General features: G+C 50.9%; 1 protein-coding gene across 1 annotated transcript; it reads left to right on the top strand.

The window, feature by feature from the left end:
* The first annotated feature begins 483 nt into the window (after window positions 1–483).
* Window positions 484–16,002, top strand: PLA2G2C (phospholipase A2 group IIC). Its single transcript, XM_084958961.1, is given in 5 exon segments — window positions 484–876; window positions 2,845–2,936; window positions 2,938–2,999; window positions 5,047–5,150; window positions 14,159–16,002. Coding segments are annotated over 5 exon segments (621 nt in total). The 5' UTR covers window positions 484–701; the 3' UTR covers window positions 14,347–16,002.
* Window positions 16,003–22,785: the final 6,783 nt, after the last annotated feature.

Raw genomic sequence — 22,785 nt, 5'->3', positions numbered from 1 at the left:
TTTTCTGTTTTAGGTTATTACAAGATATTAATTATGGTTCTCTGTGCTATGCCTTGTCATTTATCTATTTTATATATAGGAGCATGTATCTGTTAATCCCCAACTCCAAATTTGTCCTTCCCCCGCCTTCCTCTTTGGTAACCATAAATTTGTTTTCTATGTCTGTGACTCTTTTTCTGTTTTGTAAATAAGTTCATTTGTATCTTTTGTTTCCCCTAGATTCCAACTAATTTCTTAATAAATAGTTGAAATTACTGATAGGCAGTTTTAGTCTCACTCTTCAGGAAAGGAAACAGAGATTTAGAGGAGTTCAGTTTATGCATAAGGTTCCAGAGTGACAGGGAGAGAAAACAAAGGGGAGTGCCTTGAAAATGGTTAGACTTTCCCTCATTGCGTTTCCGTCACGAACCACATAGCATTTGCCTGTGAACTTGGGAACAGAGGAAATACTGACTCCTCAAAAGAGGAAAAAAAAAAAAAGAAAAAAATGAAGGGACCGTGTTGCCAAAGAAAGAAATTAAAACAACAACCAACTTGCATTTTTCAAACAATTGAACGCCTCTTATCTTTATATTTAGGCCTAAATACCCGAGGGGGTATCCTATGCAGAGGTAATTAGGTTTGAAAAAGATCTCTTTGCGCTGAGCCCTCCCCTGAGGGTTTTTGAAGGCTTGTGCTGTGGCTGGGGGTTTCTCACATCCATGGTGGTTGGTGGATGGTGGATGGTTTCACACCCTCATTCTGGTTATTTCTCCCCACGCAGAAGTTCAGCAGGCAGAGCCCTTGAAAGCAGAGGAAGGTGTGATTATACTGCCTTGGACCCCCTGGTCTCCCCAGGAATGAAGGTCTTTGGGGTTCTCGTCTTTGCCTCCTGTCGTAAGCAGTAACAGCTGTGAGAGCTCCAGGCCCCTGTCCTCCTGTCTGTGTGTCCGTGGCCCCTTCTCAGGTGGCATGGTGGGGGGGAGGCAAGTCAGGTGTCCCTCAAAACAGCATCAGCAGGGGAACAGGTCCCAGCCAGAGTCCTCCAGCTTCTGATTCTTCTGCAAAATGGGTTGATCCTGAGCCTGGGATCTCATAGGACGTCTAGGAAATCAGAGGTTGCTAATCATTTGCCGAGAGAGAGGGCAATTGACTGTTCATCACTCATACCATTTAGGAGTCTTTTTTTTTTCCTTTGGATGCTAGTTGCCTTTATTTAAAGTCGTGTGGGTTCTAGAACAAAACACGGCCATATGTCTAGCTAACCTAGGAATGATTGATTCTCATCAGAAGGGCATTCTTAAGGTGACTGATGGAATAATTAGTAATTATAAGTCAACGCTACCAGGAGATCAGATTACATACCTCTGCAAAGTAAAAAAGAGCTTACCAGGAAACAGTGTTGGGTCCGTTGGAAAACTCTTTGACTCTTTGGTTTGATTTGTTGCGTAGAGATTTGCTCAAATCCATTGTTCTATCTGTCTCAGCTGTGAAGCAATAACTTTTAGATCCCTAAGTCAAAATGACAAAAATGGGGTTCCCAGTTCCCTTAGTGATGAAATTTACAGTTTTCAAGATCATGGTGTTAGAGGTGGGACCCATATATAGAAAGGGCCACTTCTGTAGCCCCCACAGTGTACCCCAAGAGCAATGGCTGAGTGTAGTCCCACCTCTCCCCAGGGGCTGCTTGGGCAGCAGAGACCACCCCCACCCCCACTTCAGCCTTCTCTATGGTGCTTTGTGACCACGAGGCATCCAAAATCACAGTACAAGATGGGAAGCCTCCTGGGAAATTTTTCCCAATCCCCCATCTTTGGTATTCTTCTGCAAATTCATATTTTATTGTAAAATTAATATATGCTTATAATTAAAAAGTAAAACAACTAAGTGCAGAGTCACGAGATAAAGCCCCATCTTATCCTTCCCAAACCCTAATCTTTTTCCTACACCATGATATAACCACTCTTTAAGAATTTGATATACATTCTTCCAGATCTTTGCACACCTATATGTCAATCATTCCAATAGACGGAGTTCCCTTGTGGTGCAGTAGGTTAAGGATCCAGTGTTGTCACTGCAGTGACTTGGGTCTCTGCTGTGGTGCAGGTTCAGTTCCTGGCCTGGGAACGTCCACATGCTGTGGGCAGGAACAAAAAAAAAATTCCAGTAGAAAAGTCATACATGTGCATTGTAAAAATATATATATCAGACAGCATAAAGTATTTAAAATAAATGTTGCCTGTTTTTTTTCCCTCCACCTACTTCCTCAATGTCATTGCCTAGTGATATTGCTATTAAAAGTAGTATGTTTTCAAGATATCATTTAGTTATTATCTCCCTGTCAGTGGGCATGTGGGTAGTTTCCAATTTTTTGATATCACAAATAATGCTGCAGCAAACATCTGTGTGTGTGTTTCTCTTCACTTACCTAAGCATTACTTGCCATTAAAATAAAAGAGTGGATAGAGGGCAACCTTTTCTACCTCAGAAGTAATTTTTTCTCCTGTGAGATTGTAAATGCCCAATACATTTGCAGGGACTGGCATTTCTGGCTTTGAACGCTTCTCATTCCTGTTTCACATCAGACCTTCCTGGAATGGTGGTTTTTTACCTTGAGGGGAAGACTGGAGTTGACAGTATTGTCCTGAATATCCTGGAAGCTGGGTTCTCATCCTGGGCCGGCAAGAAGCTAGCCGTGTGAAGTGGCAGCTCTGAACCGGTCTTCTCCCGCATTAAAGGGGCTATGCCCAGGCACCTCATTCAGGGGTCTCCTCGTTCCGAATGCTCAGCGCTCTGGTGCGGAGACCAGAAGCAGCATCGTTCTCATCGTGCCTTCTCTTCTTCCCCTTATTTTCTCCTTGGCAGTGCTGGCCCCCACCCAGAGCAGCTTCTGGCAGTTTCAAAGGATGGTCAAACACATCACAGGGTGGAGTGCCCTCTTCTCATATTACTGAATGATATGGATATGGATGCTACTGTGGGCTTGGGGGCAAAGGGACCCCTGTGGATGACACTGACAGGTGACTGCCACGGCTCCCAGCCTCCTGACCTTTGACTTGTGTTGAAATCCAGGCTTGGAGAGAGGGGGGGTGTTAGGACTTGCATTGCAAAGACCCGAAACCAATTCTGGTGAGCCTGAGCACCAGAAAGAAACGGATGGGAGAGAGAGGAGGCCTGGAGCAACTGGGGCTGCCTAGGGCCACGTTCCTCAGGCCCCGCCTGTGGTTGACTGCTCTGCAGGCACCATCTGGAAATGCTTCGTAATGTTTGAACAGGGAGCCCTGCGTTTTCGTGTGGCACCAGGCTTTGCAGAGCATGTGGTCAGCCCTGCTCAGAGCTCTAAAAAGGTTTTTGGTTCTCATCCCTCATGGCAAACACAGCCTTCTTCTCTCAGCCCCCCAAGGTCTTAGGATTACAGGTGCAGCACGACTGACCCGCTGTCACCCAGTTCTGATTCCGTATTCCAGGAGAGAGAATCTGAGTGGCCCGGTTTGGAAGCATTGTCCATCTGCATGAGGACACATGGCACAAACTCGGCTGCCAGGGCGTCCGTCTAAGGATGGGGGTGGGGGAGTGTGAGTGCCCAGAAAAAGTGGAGATTGGTATAATCGGGGAGGGAACGGGGACGTAGGAAACAGGATGCTTTGTGTGTCTGTTTTATTTGAAGAAACAAGAAGCAAGATGTTCTTGGCCACTCTCGCCGTAGTCTGGATAAACACGCCCCCACCGCGGGGCCTGAGTATCACCCCCAGAGCTTGACTCCTCTGGGTTGCGCTTACGAGACCACAGAATATTTCAGCTGGAAGGACCCCGGGGCCCTGGAAGGGACCTGACCATGATGAGATGCCTGTCATGTGCTGAGCCCTGGGATTGTTTCATCCTCCAAGGCCAAGGCCATGCCATCATCCCCATACGGCAATGAGGGGGAGGACCCACTAAACAAACAGACAGAGCCCAAAGCCACACAGCCCCTGCGTGACAGGGTCAGCATTTGAACCAGGACTTGCTTGTTTTATTTATTTATTTATTTTTTATCTTTTTGCCTTTTCTAGGGCCACATCCATGGCATGTGGAGGTTCCCAGGCTAGGGGTCTAATTGGAGCTGTAGCCGCCAGCCTACGCCAGAGCCGCAGCAATGCGGGATCCGAGCCGCGTCTGCAACCTACACCACAGCTCACAGCAACGCGGGATCTTAACCCATTGAGTAAGGCCAGGGATCGAACCCGCAACCTCATGGTTCCTAGCTGGATTCGTTAACCACTGAGCCACGATGGGAACTCCTAGGACTTGCTTTTTCAAAGTCCAGGCCCTTTGACGCTCTGTGCCTCTCCTCCCAAGTCCTAAGGCTGATGAGAATTTCAACACTATGTGCCAGAGATGACAAGTGGCCAAGAGCCCACATGCGGATGGGGATGGGGTTGGTGAGCGAGGAAGACTGGGCGTCCAGCCCAGGGCACTGGCCAGAGGCCGCTCCTTTTTATATCTTAGATTCCGGTCCCCGGTCTGTGTGTTCCTGACACTCCAACTTGGTTGAGAAAGTGGGCCAAGGCGGTCCCCCAGCTGTTTGCTCTCCTGCCATGTGTCCTCCCCTCCCCCCAGCCTCCTGGCCACCTCTGAGCATCGAGAGAGCAAGGACAGAAGGGTCACGTGTGATGTGCTGACCCTTGTCCCCTCAGAGCCTCTCCCAGGGTAGGGCACAGAGTCAGGGCTCAGTCGAAAGCCCTTACATGAATGACTGAGTCCCCGGGACCCAGATGTGTCCTGACTGTCATTTACCAGCCCTTTGATTTGGGGAAATTCACCTCAGCGTGTCATCTCCTCCTCTGTGAAATGGGGACAAGGAATAAAATGGGGACAACGATTGCACATCACAGGGTTACTGCGAGGCGCTCAGGAGATAGCAGTGGGTACAGAAGGGGCTTTTTACGATTCTTCATCTTATCAGGCATTTCCCTGCCTGCCTTCTGCACCTTCTCACCCTGGGGAGGAGGCCAGGGGGTCCGTTCCAGCTGCTTCCCCGGGGCCACACTGAGGAAAGCCCCTCACCTCCCTCCGTCTGGCCCCCAGGTGCTGCCTGGCCCATGACTGCTGCTATGAGAGGCTGAAACAGCTCGGCTGCCAGCCCGTGTTGAACGGCTACCAATTCCACATAGTCAGCCGGACCGTGGTCTGTGAGTTGCCTTCTCTGTAAAGAATGTCTTTGAACCTGGGTCTGCCTTCCCTCCTTCCTTCCGTATTAATTTATGGCTGCATCCACAGCATATGGAAGTTCTCTAGGGATTGTATCCAAGCTGCAGCTGCAGAAACACCTGCACCTGGCTGGGAATCGAACCCGTGCCCCTGCTGCAGTCAAATTCTTAACCCACTGTACCACAGTGGGAACTCCTGAAGCTGGGCTTTTCTTTGAGATCAGCTTTGTGGGCCCAGAGAACTTTGGGGAAATGAGATTTTTCCCAAGTGCTTTGGGATGCAGAGTGGCTATTCCCAGAATCAGATTTTCTTGGGGGTCCCGGCTCTGTCCCTGCCTGGTCTTCCCTGCTCGCTGTGGTGCCTCCAGAAGCCTCTGGAGTGCGGGGTGCGGGGCACAGAGCACAGCACCTGGCCAGGATATTGCACATACTCAATCAATAGTTGTTGACTCGAGATAACATTGAGTTTTGCAGCTTCGCTTGGCAGCTGTTGCTGTTGAGAACATTCTTCCTGATGTCTGCCGTGTGCTAACAAAGCAGCTTGGCTGTCTTTCAGTTTATCAAATATTTGGGCAGGGTAACTGCATGCCAAGCACTGGGAGAGGTGCTGTGGGGGACACCGAAGTAAACAGGAGGGGACGGGGGAAGGGAACCCACGTGTCATCGAGGCCATTCAAGGAGAGGGGCAAAGGACAGGGGGTGGCAAGGACTAGTGTCCAGCAGATGGAGAGCTCCCGGTATCCCAGAGCATGTTCTGGGGCTGCTGGGGTCAGGGGGGTGCACAGGGCGAGTTTGGTCTAAAGTGCAAATTCGTTTACAGGTGCTGGACCACTGCCTTCTCCGGAAGGACATTAATTAATTCAGCAGGGCTGGGGGTTTGAATGCTGCTTGGAGCGTGTGACTTACCTTCTGCTTGGCCCTGTGGAGTTACACCACCCATTATGCTCCCTTTGTGTTTTACTCACAGTGCTCAGTGTGTCCTGGAGACCACCTGTGTCCTCCCAGGTCAGGGGACCTCCTCCCTCCCACTCATCTCCCAGCGCCCCAACCCAGGGCTCTGGCTCCAGACACTCCCAGAGTTAGGATGAAGCAGGTTCCGTGGTTCCAGGGTGAGCGCTGAAACGGGGTGGGCCAATGGCTCGGACCCCTGCAGACGGGGTTGTGGGGGGGAGGCTTTAGCAGGGTCTGCTAAAGGGAACCCCCATTTGCCCATGTGCTGGAGCTCCCTGGGCGTGACCACCCTCAGGCCCAACGCAAGGTGTCTTTTCTGTGAGGCCCCCAAAGCCACATCCAGGAGCTAGGAAGGGGTCAAGGTCTAGAGGAGGAGCAGGAGAGAGGCACCGGAGGAGGTTGTCCCCAGAGTGTTGTTTGCTTGGGCACATGATGCCTTCCGACCGCCTCCTCCCATCCTGGTTGGCCCGACCTGGTGGGGGGCAGGGGGCGAGCCTGGCTGCTGGTTGGTGGGGGAAGGGCATGCAGAAAAGAGCCCCCTGACTCTTCACAGCCCAGGCTCCCTGTTTCGCTTTTGCTTGGTTTCTTCTCACCTCTTTTCATCTTGATCTCAGTATCTGTCATGTCAAGAGTAGCCTTAAAATGATTGAAACGGCATGACTTTTAGAGAAAATATACTGAAAGAGCTTTCTCCTTTGATGCCCCCACAAAGTCCAGGGACCGAGGAAAGGGGCAAATGGTACCAAAGGAGACAAGTGGAATTTCAGTAGGTACAAAGGACCTTCCTGCTCTGTGGTCCCAGGCCCAGACCCATCCTTCTTCCACTGCTCCTGTGGGCAAGCCTTATTCCTGGGGCATCTGGTCTGGGCACTTTGCCCCTGGAGAACCTTCCTTATCAGCCCTCTTCCACCTCCCACATGGGGACCAGAGCCACAGCCTAGGCGGGACCCCAGGAGTTGGAGGAGAGTGACCTGGGGGCAGAGGCTGGAACCCCAGGAGCTGGCGCAGGAAGTGTCCTTTGCTTGGCACATCATGCTGGGTGGTGGAGGTGTGGGCAGGGACTGGGAGCTGGACTGGAAAATCTGTGACCTGGGCCGTGCTTTGGGCAGATGCTGTCCCCTTGCCAAGCCAAGCAGCAGTGGCACCTGAAGCTTGACCAAGGCCACCAAGTCCAGCACCTTGCTTAGGGAGTTGGCTTCCCCATCCTCACCAGGCCACCAGTGTCCCCCTCCTCAGCTGACCCAGCCAGTGAGTGCCAGGCTGACCCTCTGTCATCCCCACCCCCACTCTGCCAAGCCCCCGTCTCCAGGAACAGGGCTGGAAGCTGGATGACCCGGTGTCTAATCCTGCATCTGCTGCTGATATGTGCTGAGACCCCCATGAGCCTATACACATCCATCTGCTTGCCTAGTACCAACTGAGCACCCACTGGGTACCCATCCAGGGCCAGCGCTGTGCCAGGACCAGGGACACAGCACAAAGCAGCCCCAGGCCCTGCTGTCCTGGCGTTCCCCAGAGCTGGAGGAGCCCTTGGACATCATCCAAGCCATCCCCTCACTATAGCAATGGGGAGACTGAGGCCCAGGGAGGGGAAGGGTTTGATCCAAGTAATAGGCAAGATGAAAGCCCATGTGTCTCAAGACTTCCCAGTGCTCTGGAACACTCTGCTGGCTGGAGTTGTCTGGGCCTCAGTTTCTTCATTCATCAAATAGGTGCAGTAAAAACTGAGTTCCTTAGCATCTGACAGCTGCTTTACACTTGGCACCTTTGCAGTGGGCACTCTTCTTCCCATTATCGAGAAGGACCCTGAGGCTCAGAGGGGTTAACTGAAAAGGCCAAGATCACACAGCCAGGGAAAGAAGAGCTGGGTTTCAGACTCAGGTCATCTGACCCCAGCCAGAGCTCCCGCCTCACACCACCCTCCCCCGTGGCATGGGGCTGCCAGGAGGGCCATGGGGATGTGCTTGACTGAGGGGCCACACGGTGTGATTATCTATAGCTTCCATGTCAGAATGTTCAGCCCTGGCCCCCGGGGCAAAGAAAAGCAGAAGGAGCTTGCCCCTCTGTCATGCCCCAGATCTTTCTGTTCTATGCTCCTTGCGAAGAGGCCCAGAGAGAGCTCATGCTTTGGAGTCAGGCATAGCTGGGCCTGGATCCCAGCTTCCCTTTTGTTTTTTAGCTGGATAATTGCACAACCACCCTGGGCCGTAGTCTCCTCATCTGTAAAATGGAGACACTTACCAGCACTTCATAAGATCATCCTGGGGATTGACTCAAGTAACCCAACTCAGAGGTCTGACCCAGAGCAGATGCTTTGTTAATGCCATTCCTTCTAGAAGTTGAGATTGCTTGGAAGCATCTCCTCTGCATTCGCTTCCCCTTGAGCTAATGTCATGAACCCTTTAGAGGATCAAAGCTCCCCTGCCCTAGTTTTACTGCAGTTCAAAGAGCTGCCTTGCAAGGGTTAACTACCTCCCCAGCCTTCAGTTCTGGAATCCTGCACCCAAGCCTGGTCCCAGGTTGCCTAGCAACCAGCAGCTGCTCTGGGATGCAGTTGGTGTGAGCAGAGAAGGAAAAGCAGAAAAACAAGTTGGTTTGTCCCCGCTTCTAAATGTCACTGCGAGATCAGTGCACAGGAAGGCCTGGAACCCAAGCCCTGGGGCCGATTTGCCGAGTGGCGAAGGCTGCCCTCGGGCAACCAGGGAGGTGGTTACCCCTCTTCCATAAGTACCTGGCATCTGCAAGGGACTTTAAGATCCACTAGTGGTGTTGACCCCTCCACCCACAAATGCGTGCAGGGAGGAGCCTGGCAGGAGGGCAGCAGAGCCTGGGTTCCAGCCACAGGCACCGCTCTCACCTCCATCACTGAGCCTGTGACTTCTGCCTCTGCCAGAGGGTGAGGGTGAACAAGGTAACCCCTGGAATTTGTAGCTTGCAAAGATCTCTCTCCTTTGCCACTGAGTTTATTCCTGACAACAACACCTCTGCTCGCTGACACGTCACCCTTTTCCTCTCCCAGCATCTGTCTCTACCTGACAACACCTCGTTTACTTCGCTGTTATCTTGGGCATCGACTCTTCCCTCAACTAGAATTCGAGTTCCTGATAGGAACTTGTGAGAAGGGAAGGAGGTGGCTAATAAAATATTCAGAAAGAAGGGCACTCAGGTAGTGACAAGTGCTCTACGCATCTAAAATAAGGCAAGGACCTAAAGGGTGGGGTGGCAGCGAGAAGGGAGGATGGCTACTTTATGTGGCCAGGGAAGGCCTCTCTAAGGAAACGGCCATTAGCCATCGCTGTAGAGGCAGGAGGGAGGGGAGCAGAGACTGGGCATTGCACCAGAAATGAGTTTGATGGGGCCTGGTGGTGGGGTAAGGGCCCCCCTTCAATTGCAGGTTAAAGCAGGAAGTGATAGATCGATCGCTCTGGCCCCTGAACAGAGAAGTTGGGGAGCCAGGGAAGAAAGAGGGGGAGCCATGAGTGGGGTGTTCCGGTCACGCTAGGGAGAAGCTACCATTGCGTGGATTGGTGGGGGTGGGGGGAAGTGTCAGACAGCTGGCTGGGTCTAGGAGGTAAGTTGATGGGACCTGCCGATGAATGAGATGTGGGCTTTGAGGGAAAGGGAGGCTGAGGCTGGCATTTATGGTCTAAGCAGCCATGGATAAGGGTGCCTCTAGGCGCCTGTGCAGAGTGGGCAGAGCAGACTCTGAAGACACAGCAAGAGCCCAGCCTGAGTCATGTTGGGCTTGGGATGCATATCTGACAACCAAGGGGGAGTCAGGTGAACACAAGCAGACGGACTTCTAGAGCTTAAGGGAGCCGTCTGGGCTGGGGTGGGAACTGGGAGAGCCCTTGGTGCTCAGACGGTATTTAGAACCCTGAGATTAAATGAGAGCCCCCAAGGAGAGGGTTTAGAGACCAGGACAGAAGCGGGGGAGGGGGTGCAGGCGGCTGGAGGCCTGGAGGGTGGTCTGGGTTGGCCCAGGCAGGGACGGAGACCTGGTTTGTTCCCTTAGGGGAAGGCTATTTCATGGAATGAGAAAGAATAGCCTGAAGCTGTCAATTCCACTCTCCGGGTCTCAGTTTCCCCATCACCAAACTAGAGGGTGCAGGATCTGATTTGGGGCTGATTTTTACACGAGGACTTCCAATCATGGCGTTTCTCTGGCCAGGGCTGCCTCTTTTTCCACCTCCGGCTGATTCTACCATGGCTGAGGGACGTCCACTACCACCGACCACTGCTCCAGATCTCCTGAAGCCCTGGGGCCTGGGCAGGTGCTTAGATGTAAAATAAACATCGGGAGAGAATTATACTCCACACTTTGGAAGGGACGAGAAGACAAAGTGAGAAAGGGAGGAGTGAAAGGAAGAAGGAGGTTTGATGATGTGAGAGGAAGAAGGAACTGATGGAGGAGGAGGAGAGAGGAACAGAGAGATAAACAGAGAGAGAGGAGGACCAGAAAGAGGAGAGGGTGAGAAGGTCCCACTTCCGGTCTCCAGAGAGGCAGCCTGAGGCGCCAGGCCCTTTGGGAGGAAAGTGAGGTTGGGTGGGCCCATACCCTGCCCCTAGGTAGCTGTGGGCACTACCCCCCACCGCCCCCACCACCCCCAAGAGCACTGGCCCCTGCAGACCATGGCTGCCCCGGGAGGAAAGGAAGGGGCCTGCTGGGCACAGCATAGGTGAGAGACCTGGAACAGGTGGGACAGGGGCTCTCAGAGCGTCCCTGGGGGAGCTAGGGCCTGATGGTCTTATTTTACTTTGCTTTTTAGGGCCACAACCGAGGCATATGGAGGTTCCCAGGCTAGGGGGCGAATCAGAGCCTCAGCTGCTGGCCTACATGACAGCCACAGCAACGTGGGATCCAAGCCGAATCTGGGACCTACCCTATAGATCATGGCAACGCTGGATACATAACCCAATGAAGGGGGCCAGGGATCGAACCCATGACCTCGGGAAACTAGTCAGGTTCATTACCACTGAGCCCGATGGGAACTCCCTCATGGGTCTTTTTTTTTTCTTCTTTTTTTGGATGTTTTATTTTTATTATTTATTTATTTAAGATGGGTCTTTTTTAAACATAATTTTATTGGATTATAGTTGACTTACAATGTTGTATTAGTTTTAGTTGTACAGCAAGGTGAATCAGTATGTAAATATATCCATTCTTTTTTCCCATATAGATTATTAAAAAGTATTGTGTAGATTTTCCATTAGGTTCTCATTAATCATCTATTTAATTTAATTTATTTTATTTATTTTTGCTTTATATGACCACACCCACAACATATGGAAGTTCACAGGCTAGGGGTCTGAATGGGAGCTGCAGCTGCCGGCCTACGCCACAGCCACAGCAACACCAGATCCAAGCCACATCTGCAAACTACACTGCAGCTCACAGCAATGCCAGATCCTTAACCCACCGAGCGAGGCCAGGGATTGAACCTGCGTCCTCATGGATGCTAGTCAGGTTCATTACCACCGAGCCACGGCGGGAACTCCAATCATCTGTTTTATACAGTAGTTGAGTATATGTTATTCCCATGCTCCCAATTCTTCCCTCCCCCCAGACAGTTTCACCTATGGTGCCCATAAGAACTTATTTATAAAACAGAAACGATCTCATGGATTTCAGAGCTAATCTTTTGATAACCACGGCTGATAGGTCTTGAAGAATTTTCACTGACAGAGGAGAGGGAGGGCAAAGGTGACCCAGGTGCCAGGAACAGTGGGAGGTGCAGGCACCATCCCTGGCACATTTCCTGAGAGTGAGTGGAGAGGTACAGCTGAGGCGTAGGGTGGGTGTCAACGCGTCTTGAGAAATCCAGGCTCCAGCGAGATGTGGGAGGACAGCTTCCTGCAGGCATTGCGGACTTCAGAGAGGGAGAGAGGCAAACAAACAGACTGTAGGCAGCACGGGTCCAACTTAAAAGGGCCCTTCTTTTTCCATCATGTGAAGCTAAGGGTGCATGGTCATAACAATAAGCATTTATGTGCCAGACACATCCTGACCACTCCATCTGAAACAATGAAATCCTTACAACAATCCTGTGAAGTAGACATCATCATTTATTTTTGACAGTATTGATTTTTTAAAATTGAAGTTAGGGTTGATTTACAATGTTGTGTTAGTCGAAACTAACACAACATTGATCACCATTTTATAAGAGATGCTGAAGCTAACTTGCCCAAGGTCAACACACTAGGGAGTCTGGCTCCCTCGCTTGTTCACCCCCAACCCTCAAAAGACATTCCCCCCCCCACCACCACCACACACACAGGTACTATAGCTCTGACTGCTAAATAAAAAGATCCCCATCTAGTGGTCACTTAGCCACAGTGCAGACACTCAGTCCCGAAGGCCCATGGAGCCTTCATGCATTTATTCAATGATGGTTTGTTGAGCACATACTATGTGCCAGCATCTATTCTGCATGCTGGAATACTGGGAGGGACAAGACAGACAAATTTCCAGCCTTACAGAGCTCATGCTTTGTCGATGAGAGACAGAAACAAGCAAGTAAACAAACATGAGAAAAGCTGTGAAAAGTTCAATGACTCAAACAAACAGGGATATGAGAGAGAGAGAGTGGCTGAAGACAGCTTTAGCTCAGGTGGTCAGAGAGAGCCTCTCTAAAGATTTAAATTTGGCCAAGACCCAAGGGTGAGATGGATTCAGACACTTGAAGATCATGGAAAGAAGAGTTTTAGACAAAGAAAATAGCAAAAGCAAAAGCCCTGCGACAAGACTGAGCAAGAGAAGTCCCACGAGGATTCAGGTCCGATCCATGGCCTTTCTTAGTGGGTTAAGGATCTGGTATTGTTGCAAGCTGTGGTGCAGTTCACAGATGTGGTGTTGCTATGGTGGTGGTGTAGACCGGCAGCTGCACCTCTGATTAGACCCCTGGGCTGGAAACCCATATGCTGCAGATGTAGCCGTAAAAAGAAAAGAAGAAAAAAAGACTGAGCAAGACATGTGACATAACGAGTCCAGCATTCCTGGAGCAAAGTGAAGGTAAGAGAGTGGAGGACTGAGAGGATGGAGAGGCTGCCCTGCTTTGGAGCCCATGGCAAGGATTTGGGGTGTCTTCCCCACATAGTGGGAAACCACAGCAGGGCTTTCAGCAGGATTGTGAACCTGGTCAATTTGCCTTTAAAAAGGGCCATGTCTATTTCCTTTCATTAGGGAGGAAAAGCTGGTGATGACAGGGATTGGGGTCATGGCCAGGAAGATGGAGAAAAGAGGTCAGACCATGAATGATTTTAAACATAGAGACATCAGTGGAGCTTTGGGTGGACAGAATGTGAAGGGCAAAGGAGGGGAGGAATCAAGATTGGCTGCTAGTTTTCTGGGAGGAGCCAAAGAGTGTGGGTGAAGGACTGGCTTGGCTGCTGGAGGGAGCACTTAGATCAAGAGCCTCCTTTGGGAAGACGCCTGCGATGCTCAAGTGAGATGCCAGGTGAGCTGTTGGAAATGGGAGATGAGATCTGAGAAAATGGGTCCCATGTCCTTGGCCTGTCTACTGTCCAAGGGCACTGACCCGGGGCCCCTCTGTGCAGCCCCTTCTCTCGTTTCCTTGCAGGCATCTCCTCCCGGCACGTCCAGGTGTGGTAGGGAAGGCTTTGGGGACAAAGGAAAAGGACTCCTTTCCTTTCTGTTTCCTTTATCTTCTGTTTCTCTCTCTCTCTATTTTTAGGGCCATACCTGAGGCATATGGAAGTTCCCGGGCCAGAGGTCAAATTGGAGCTGCAGCTGAGGCCTATGCCAGAGCCACCACCACACTGGACCTGAGCTGCATCTGCAACCTAAGCCACAGTTTGTGGCAATATCGCATCCTTAACCCACTGAGCAAGGCCGGGGATCAAACCTGCATCCTCGCAGAGACTACATCAGGTCCTTAACCTGCTGAGCCACAGCAGGAGCTCCTCCTTTCTGTTTTCAACCCTTGACCCCTTGCAGCACACTCCCCATTCTCCCCAACCTTAGATCCAAACCCTGGGGATGGCTGGAAGCGCCCCCATGACCCTCTGTCTCTCTGCAGGTGAATGTGCCCTTAGTCCTGGTGCTAGCTGCCTCTGTGGGTGGAGGGCCTGTGAGTGTGACAAGCAGTATGCCTACTGCTTCAAAGAGAACCTGCCCACCTACGAGAAAAACTTCAAGCACTTCTCTGGCCGGGCCTGTTGTGGCAGGCACAAGCTCCAATGCCAGGAACGCCAAGGGGTCCCTTAACCCTTGGACTGGCTGAGTCACTCCTTTGTCACTTGGCATCAGAGGGCTGGAGACCAACAGTGGAAAAGATAAAATCCTGACCTTTGATGGAGGGAGACAGACCATAAATATACACATAAATAGATGATACATTCCAAAAGCAGTAAGCAATAAAACGTGGGGACAGAGTGGCAGTTTGTCCCTTATCCCTATCCCAGGAAGCTTTCAGAAGAGGCAAGGCCCAAGGACCTGCCTGAAACCCTCCCTCCACCCCCACTTCAAAATTAGGATGCAGGTGGACTTTGGAACCAGGCCCACAACCCTGATCCAGCCAGAGTCAAGCAGAGATCCTGGAAAAGAAGGTATTGGCCACCCTCCAAGGACCAGAGAGACACACTTGGACTCTGTGCTTCTCATTTGCTTGAGGTCTGCCTTCTGAAAACCCTGAGGTAGGAAAAAAAAAAATCAGTGCCATTTTCACCCGTTAGGAGACAGCATGAGAACATTGGCACTCATGGCTGCCACCTGGATGTCCTGGCCCAGAAGATGTCAAAGAAATGGAGAAAGAGGGCATGGGAGAGGGAAGCGGAGGTATCCAAGATTTATATCCGCATTTAGAAGCCTTTGGTTATAAGACGTAAATTCTAAGAAATATTAAAGTGATCTAATCCGCGTGGAGTCTGGTGGTTCTGATGCCCAACGCATAAGGTAAATCGCGAAAAATGGCCACCATTATTCTTCCTTCTTCGTATCCTCACCTCTCACAATGTAAGGCTCAGCTTTTCCCAAGAGAATAGAAATCTGTTTCCCCACCCCTGTGAACTCTGAACCAGGCTTGTCCCTTACCGTGGTCAATGAAGAGATGGTTCATCAGCTCCCAAGCCTAACCCTCAGGGCGCCCAGTGCTCATCCTCTCTCTCAATATACCCATCACTGCCATGGAAAAAGCCTGGCTCAGCCTGCCTGAGGACGGAGCCCCAGGGATCGGGGTGACAGCCCAGCTGTTTGGCTGAGACCTTAGACCTGTGACAGCACTTGACAAGGATCAGCAAAGCCAGCTCAGGGCTGAGCACAGATAGGAGAGAACCTGCTGAGACCAGAACAACTGCCCAGCTGAGCCCCAGCTAAACCAGCTCTTTGCAGAAGTGCAAGCTCAATAAAGGCTGTTTTATGTCACTAAGTGGCGGTGTGGTTCGTCACATGCTATAACTCACTGATGGACTTGGTCTTTATTCTCCAAGGCTGTCAGCACTGAGCCACACGTGGAGGCCATGGGAACAGCATGGACGTGGTCTTGCCCACATATCCTGGGAAGAATATCGAGAATCACAGCAGCTTTTAGAAGTTCAAGTTCAGACACTTAAAGTCTGGATTGAGTGATGCTGTCACTTGGTGTGAAGACAGAAAGAGAAGCCAGAGGCAGGTGGTCAGCAGGGGGTCTGGGAACCAGTGCTCAGGGGCTCTGCCTGGCTCAGCTGGCAGGTCACACGATGAACAGGTCAATTCTTCCCACCTGCCCTACGTGCGTATTAATTACAACCACAGCAGGGAGCTGGGGACCCTGCCCCTGGGGGTTCCTTCTGCCTGGAAGGCATGTCCTGCATGCCTCACCCTCTATCTCCTGCTTTGCTGGAATCTCAACTTCCTAATAAAGCTTAGGCTGACCACCCCGTCTAATACTGCCCACCCTTCCTGGCCTTCCCCATCTCCTCGGTCGTCTTCTCTCCTCTGCCTCCTGATGCAGTGTACACTCACGTATGTACTCTCCATTGTCTGCCTCCCCCACTGGAGATGAGCTCCTAAAGGCAAGGATCCGTGCCCTCTTTTATCACTGATGTCTCTGCGGAACATCGTGAGGTCAAGACAGAATGTGGAATGTGAAGGGGTTGCCTTAGCTCAGAGTGGGGAGCATGGAGTGTGGGGGTGGATTTTAGAGTGAGTGAGAGTGACGAGGAGGGCAGGGCCTGGTCAAGGGCAGCCCGTGGCTGCTCTGAGAAATCTGGGCTTGATCCTGGAAGCGGAGGGAGGTCCAGTGTTCTGAGCCATCACCATTTTTCACCTGGGAGAACTCGGGCCACTCGGTGTCCTCCAGAGCAAAATGGGATGCCTAAGACCAGAGTGCATGCTAACTAAGGTGCCAGGGCTGCATGGCGATCATGGGGACACCCACGGTGGTGTTCATTGCTTTCCCACTTGGCACTGTTGTAGGAGTACCAACAGGAGCCAGCGCCCTGCCTCACAGGAGACAGACTTGGAGTGGAGATGCATTTTTACCATGGCTGTCTGTCTGCAGAACTTCCTCGGCCCCATTTCCTGTTGTCTGGATGCACCCTCCATCAATGGCAGGCTTTGGGCTCAGGATCCCCCTGGGGTAATCTGGCCACTGCTTTGGGGTGACTATGTACATGTCACCTACCCCCACTCCCTGGGTGTCTGTGAAGCTGTGAATGGCATGGAGATGAGCAGATGTGGGGAGCGGGCATAAGGCAGCATGGGCATGGCTGTGGGCCTGGAGTGAGGCAGCCAGATGAGGGGTGGCAGGTTGGGAGTGGGGGGGCATCAGGTGACTGGGTTCCTGGGTCAGTGAGTACAGGGGCTGGCTCTTGGCTCCTGGGAGGGGCCAGACGTGACTGAGCTCATCAGGAAGTGGAATCACGTCCAGTGGGAGAACAGAGAGCTGGGGGAAGGGGTCCTGAGTGGAGAGAGGGGGGATCTGGAAGTGCCCTCCAAGTCTTGCTTGCTGGACAGAGCAGCCTCCAGGTACCGAGGCTCACTGTGTCTGGGCACAGGGCATGTGCTGTTCAATCCCCAATTTACTGAGGTTCAAGGCCACATGGCTAACACATGGCAGAGCAGGGACCTGAGCCCAAGCTGACTCTCCTTGCCCTAAGGTTTCCCTCTGCAGGCTCGGGGCAGAAGGAGTCCAGTGCTGGGGAGGCTTGGGGGAGGGGGCATTGAGGAAGCTGTTGCAGGGGTTTAAATATTTGCCCTGGGGGGAGGCCTAGGTTCTGGTCCTGGCCAAGCCACTAAATCCTTGTGTGGTTTCATTCACTCATCATTCATTCATTCACCCCCTGTACAAATACCCAGTGTGCCCGAGGCTGGGCTGGGCACTGGGGGTTCAGTCGGGGAGGAGAGCACCCCCTGCCGCCTAAAGTTCACGGCCGAGCTAGAGACAGACTGGTAAGCAGGTGACAACAGGACAGCGAGGAATAGGGAGTCCAGATGGAGGCACGCCTGGGGGGCCCCATCCAGACCTGCTGGTCTGTGGAGGCTTCCAGACCTGAAGGTTAGGCGGGAGGCAGTCCAGGAAGGCAGAGCGGAGGGAGAGCGCCCTGGGCCCTGAATGGCCTGAGCAAAAGCCAAGAGGGAGGCTGGTGTTGGGGAGGGCAGCGGCAGGGAGGAGAGTGAGCCGGGGTAGAGCCGGAGGGGGCTGGAAGGCAGCCGGGAGGCTGGAGAGAAGGAAGCTGGAGTGAGGACCACCTCACACATACCCCTCCACTTGGGCCCCAGGTTCCTCATCATGATGAAAAGCCAGGGAGTTCCTGTTGTGGCTCAGTGGAAATGAACCTGACTAGCATTCATGAGGATGCAGGTTCGATCCCTGGCCTTACTCAGTGGATTAAGGATCCGGCATTGCCATGAGCTGTGGTGTAGGCTGACAGCTGCAGCTCTCATTCGACCTCTAGCCTGGGAAACTCCATGTGCCACGGGTACGGCACCCCCCCCCCAAAAAAAGAAAAAAAACCCAAAACGGTGCTTGTATACTCTGACCCTTCCTGAGACTCTCCCCGCCCCCTTTTTTTTTTTGCTTTTTAGAGCCACACCTGCGGCATATGGAAGTTCCCAGGTTAAGGGCCAAATCAGAGCTACAGCTGCCAGCCAGCCACAGCAGTGGGATCTGAGCCGTATCTTCAACCCACACCAAAGCTCATGGCAATGCCAGATCCCCAACCCACTGAGTGAGGCCAGGGATTGAACCCACAACCTCATGGATACTAGTCGGATTAATTTCCAGCACACACAACAGGAACTCCCTCAGGCTCTTTCTCCCCCATTCTCTTGTTGCTCATCAGCAGGATCACAGGAATTATTCACACCCATTTCATAAATGAGAAGAGAGAGGGTCTTTGAGGGCAGGTGGGGCTGGAGTGGGAACCCATGTCTTTTGGTTCTAAATCTCTTGTTTCCCGCCCCATTTCTCAAAGTGAGGGGGCTGATGCGATGCTCTCTGAGGCTAAGGCTCTGGAGTTGGGGTTCAAACCTGGCTTCTGTTGCATGACCTTGAGTAACTTACTGGGCTTGTCTGGGCGTCAGTTTCCTCCTTTTACAAACAAAGCTATTGATAGCCCCACCTTGTAGGGTTGCTAGGAGGGTTAACTGAGACGGCACACACAGAGCTCTGAGCCCAATGCTTGGCACAGGGTCAGTGCTTAATAAATTTTTCTCTACTCACCGAGTCCTGACATCCTGAGATCCTGAACCGCCAGCCCAGGCAGCAGGGCGTCCAGCCGGTTTGTCTCTGGCAGGACCTCGTGTCCTCCCGTGACTTTATACTGAGCACCCCTGCCTCCTGATGCCCCAGCCTACTTGTTGTCATAGTTAGTGGCATCGGCTACGTGTTAGAAGACACAGCTGGGGAAGCTGGCAGCAGCGTTGCCATGCCAACCTCTGGGGAGGACAGGGCAGCCTCCGTGCATTCACAGGGGGCCCTGAGCGGGTGGAGTGCTCACTCCCAGGCCCAGCTGAGACCAGGGCCCAGCAGGCCCTAGGTGTCTGGCTGTGGGGTTGGGGCACTAAGGTGGCCCCCTCCCCTTCTCCTTCTGCCTCTCCCAACATCCATGTGCAGACAGCCAGATTTTCTCGCTAAACCACAGCTTTGCTCTGCCAGGTTTCCATTTAAGGGCGAATGTCGCAGACCCTACACATCCATCCACATTGCCTTCCCTTCCACCTATTGCTGTTTTCTGATCTGGCCCCGAGGACGTCTGCCCAACCTGTAGCCAAGGGGGCCCCAGCCTCCAGCAATGATGGTTCCATTGCCTACACCAGGCGCGGTGCTGGGGCCTTCTCTTCTGTGCCTCCTGGAGTCCTCGGACCCCACCATGTGTTCCTCATTATTACCCACATTTTACAGAGGGGGTGATGGAGATTGGAAGGGGTGAGGCCACTCACCCAAGGCCACGTGACCCGCGAGCGGCAGAACCAGGGTTGCACCCAGTCTGCTCTGTTGGAGAGGCAGCATAGATGGCAGTGATAAGGTGGAGGTGACAAGGATGGTTTCCTAGTGCTCTCCTGGGCATTGCTAGCCTGAGACACAGTCTCTGACGTGGGCTCAGATCCAGGGGGCAGGTGGTGTGGAGCAAAGCATGAGTAGCGACCTCTCATGATCACTAGGTGTCGCCCAAGTTCTTAAAAGGGTGGGCAGCCACTAGAAGGGTCTGACGAATGGGGGCGGGGGTGGGGGGAGGGGAGGGAGGTGTGATTCTCCAAGAATGAAAGACTGACTTAGGTCTGGGCAGAGGTGGTGCTGTAGAAAACCAGGACTGGGCAGAGGTTAAAGCGATAGATTTTATTCAAGAACTATTGCAATGGGGTGGGGGGAGACAGTATAGAACTGGGTTCAATTCTTAATAGAACAAAGAAACGTTGGGATTGAAGGAGCAGGGGGGAGCTGGGGTCAGTGGATGGAAAATTGCCAAGAGGGTAGGGTCTTCTTGCTAAACTGAACAGGATTCTTGTTGATGGAGGCATGCCCTGGTGATCAACGATCACCTGGGGCTGGTGGGGGGTGAGAAATTTAATCAGATTTTGCAGGCAAGTGAATATTCTCACTAAACTGAGCTCGCTAAATCTAGATGATGCACAGGTAAACCTAGAAGCCCAAAGGTTAAGGTGGACTTGAGAAAAGGTCTCAGAGGCGCCTGACTAATGTCTGGTGGAGAAGAGTTTTTGCCAGTCTCCACTCTTGTTCAAGGAAAGAAGAAGACTTCTTTCCTCTGAACAATATGAATTGTTTCTTGTTTGGTCATTTTTTTGTTCATTAGTGACCAGTAGAACCATCTGCCAAGACATGGTGGTAAAGTGTATTTTCTGGATGGTGTGAACCCGCAGGCATTTAAATCAGGGGGATGTCTATGGAAAAAAGAAAAACAGAGATTAACGACAGGAGCAACTAAACCCAGTTCCTGAGTCCAGAGGGCAGCCAGTTGAGATTTCTAGATGTGGAGCTTGAAGCATCATTAGATGGATAGCAGTGGCAATCCAGCAGTCTTCTGGTTTGGAGTCTGCATCGTCTTCAGTGATGGCACTGATATGTCGGTGTCACAGTCAATGTTTGTTACTTGGAAGACAGCATGGAAGCATCCAGCTTCAGCTCAGAGAGCTTCAAGAGGTAGTCCCAATAAGGATCTGGGTAGTCAGATTTTTTTAGTTCTCAGTGACTCCAAGTCAGGAGCGTGGGAGGAAAATTGGAAACATTAATTTGAAGGGTTGCAGCCAGATTTTGGAGCAAACTAGAAGATTAACAAAATGTGCAAGATGTCAGGATCTGTTCCAGTTTACAAAGCAGAGAAGAAAATGGAGTCCAACCAAGAGGTGAAAAATAGCTCAAAGATAATCAACAGGACTCTAATTTAGTAACCCAAGAGGCTGTACGATAGTTTCCCATGGAGACATTGAAAATACACCTTTGTAGTCACACACCCCCCCTTTCTTGACTCCTGTCTACCAAATGAATCTGATCTCATTGGATTTGGCATGATTCTTAACGTGATGACAGCAAAACTGGTAATTGATCACATAGAACTTTTGGAGTTTGCTTTGCTGGAACCTTTAATAAGAAGTCTCAGACTAGATTTTGCTTTTGTTTTTTAATGCTTTTTCTTCCCCATCATAGCTGGTTTACAGTGTTCTGTCAATTTTCTACTGTATAGCAAGGTGACCCAGTCACACATACATATATACATTCTTTTTCTCACATTATCATGCACCATCATAAGTGGGTAGATATAGTTCCCAGTGCTGTACAGCAGGATCTCGTTGCTAATCCATTCCAAAGGCAATCGTCTGCATCTATGAACCCCAAGCTCCCGATCCATCCCCCTCCCTCCCCCTCGCCCTTGGCAACCACAAGTCTGTTCTCCATGCCCATGAGTTTCTTTTCTGTGGAAAGGTTCATTTGTGCCATATATTAAATTCCAGATGTAAGTGATATCATATGGTATCTGTCAGACTAGATTTTGAAAGCCTCCCAAGACTAGAAGCCTAGCAAGAAACTTGCCACCAGATTTTTCTTGTATTTCCTAGATATTTGAGTGACATCCTCTCTTCCTGAGGTCCCCAAGGCATCCTAAACTTCCTGGGCTTACTGGGAATTGACTTTCCTTACTCACCTGTAAAGCTGGGAACCCTGTAGTCCAGATATGAGATTTTCCAAGAGAAAATTTGAAAAAACTTGGATTTTCCAGGACAGCTTTGTAAACATTGGCTCCATAAAGTTAAATTTATATCTTTAAAACTGTTTGGTCATATCTGATTCTATGTGCATTATTCTAATATGACATTCCAACCGAATCTTTGGTGATATAACCAGGGTTTCCAACTATGTTAAGGGAAACAGATTCTTAGTTGAACTAATACAAGTAATTATATTGCCATGAAAATAAGAATACTCAATAAGAGTTTCCAAAATCTAGAGGGACCGGACAGGAAGAAGATTAGCTTATGTTTGCAAAAGCATAATCTACTGAAATGTCGTGAGTTATAGATAGTTTAAGATAAAAGAGAAAGAAGTTCCTTAAATTAAGAAAATAGAGGAGTTCCTGGAGCGGCGCAGCAGAAACGAATCTGACTAGGAACCATGAGGTCGCGGGTTCGATCCCTGGCCTCGCTTAGTGGGTTAACCATCAGGTGTTGCCATGAGCTGTGGTGTATGTAGGTCAAGGACATGGCTTGGATCTGGCGTTGCTGTGGCTATGGCGTAGGCCAGCAGCTGTAGCTCCAATTGGACCCCTAGCCTGGGAATCTCCCTCCATGTGCCGCAGGTGCAGCCCTAAAAAAAAAGCAAAAAGAAAATAGAATAGCAAAGAATGAGCAATGTTCCAAAGAAAACTGTAATCATCCTTCATCAGTTCATTCAGTTCCAAGTAATTGATTCTTATTCTGCTTGATTTGGGGGTTTAGCAGTCTTATGAATCATGGTCAGATTCTCTACTATTCTGGAAATCCTTACTTAGTCCAGTGGTATGACCTCAATGTGTTCAATGTCATCGGAAGCCTGTTCCTTGGAGGACTTGTCAGAGTCTTTTCCAGGCGTCTCTGAAACAGTCTTTTCTGATGAAGATGAAGCATTTTAGCTACAAGCTGATTGCATGATTTTTCAGGAAAGCATCCGAGGAAGAGAGCAACTATCTGTGGATGACAAAATGCTTGCAAAGACTGTGAGAATTCATTATGATA

Source organism: Sus scrofa, chromosome 6 (assembly GCF_054392235.1).
Source record: "Sus scrofa isolate SSC_HxYL_T2T_F1_AM1 chromosome 6, Sscrofa_HxYL_maternal_Yorkshire_Landrace_v2.0, whole genome shotgun sequence".
In the NCBI taxonomy this organism is placed as follows: domain Eukaryota; kingdom Metazoa; phylum Chordata; class Mammalia; order Artiodactyla; family Suidae; genus Sus; species Sus scrofa.
Note: the sequence above shows the minus strand (reverse complement) of the source record. Positions and strands in the feature narration are given on the sequence as shown.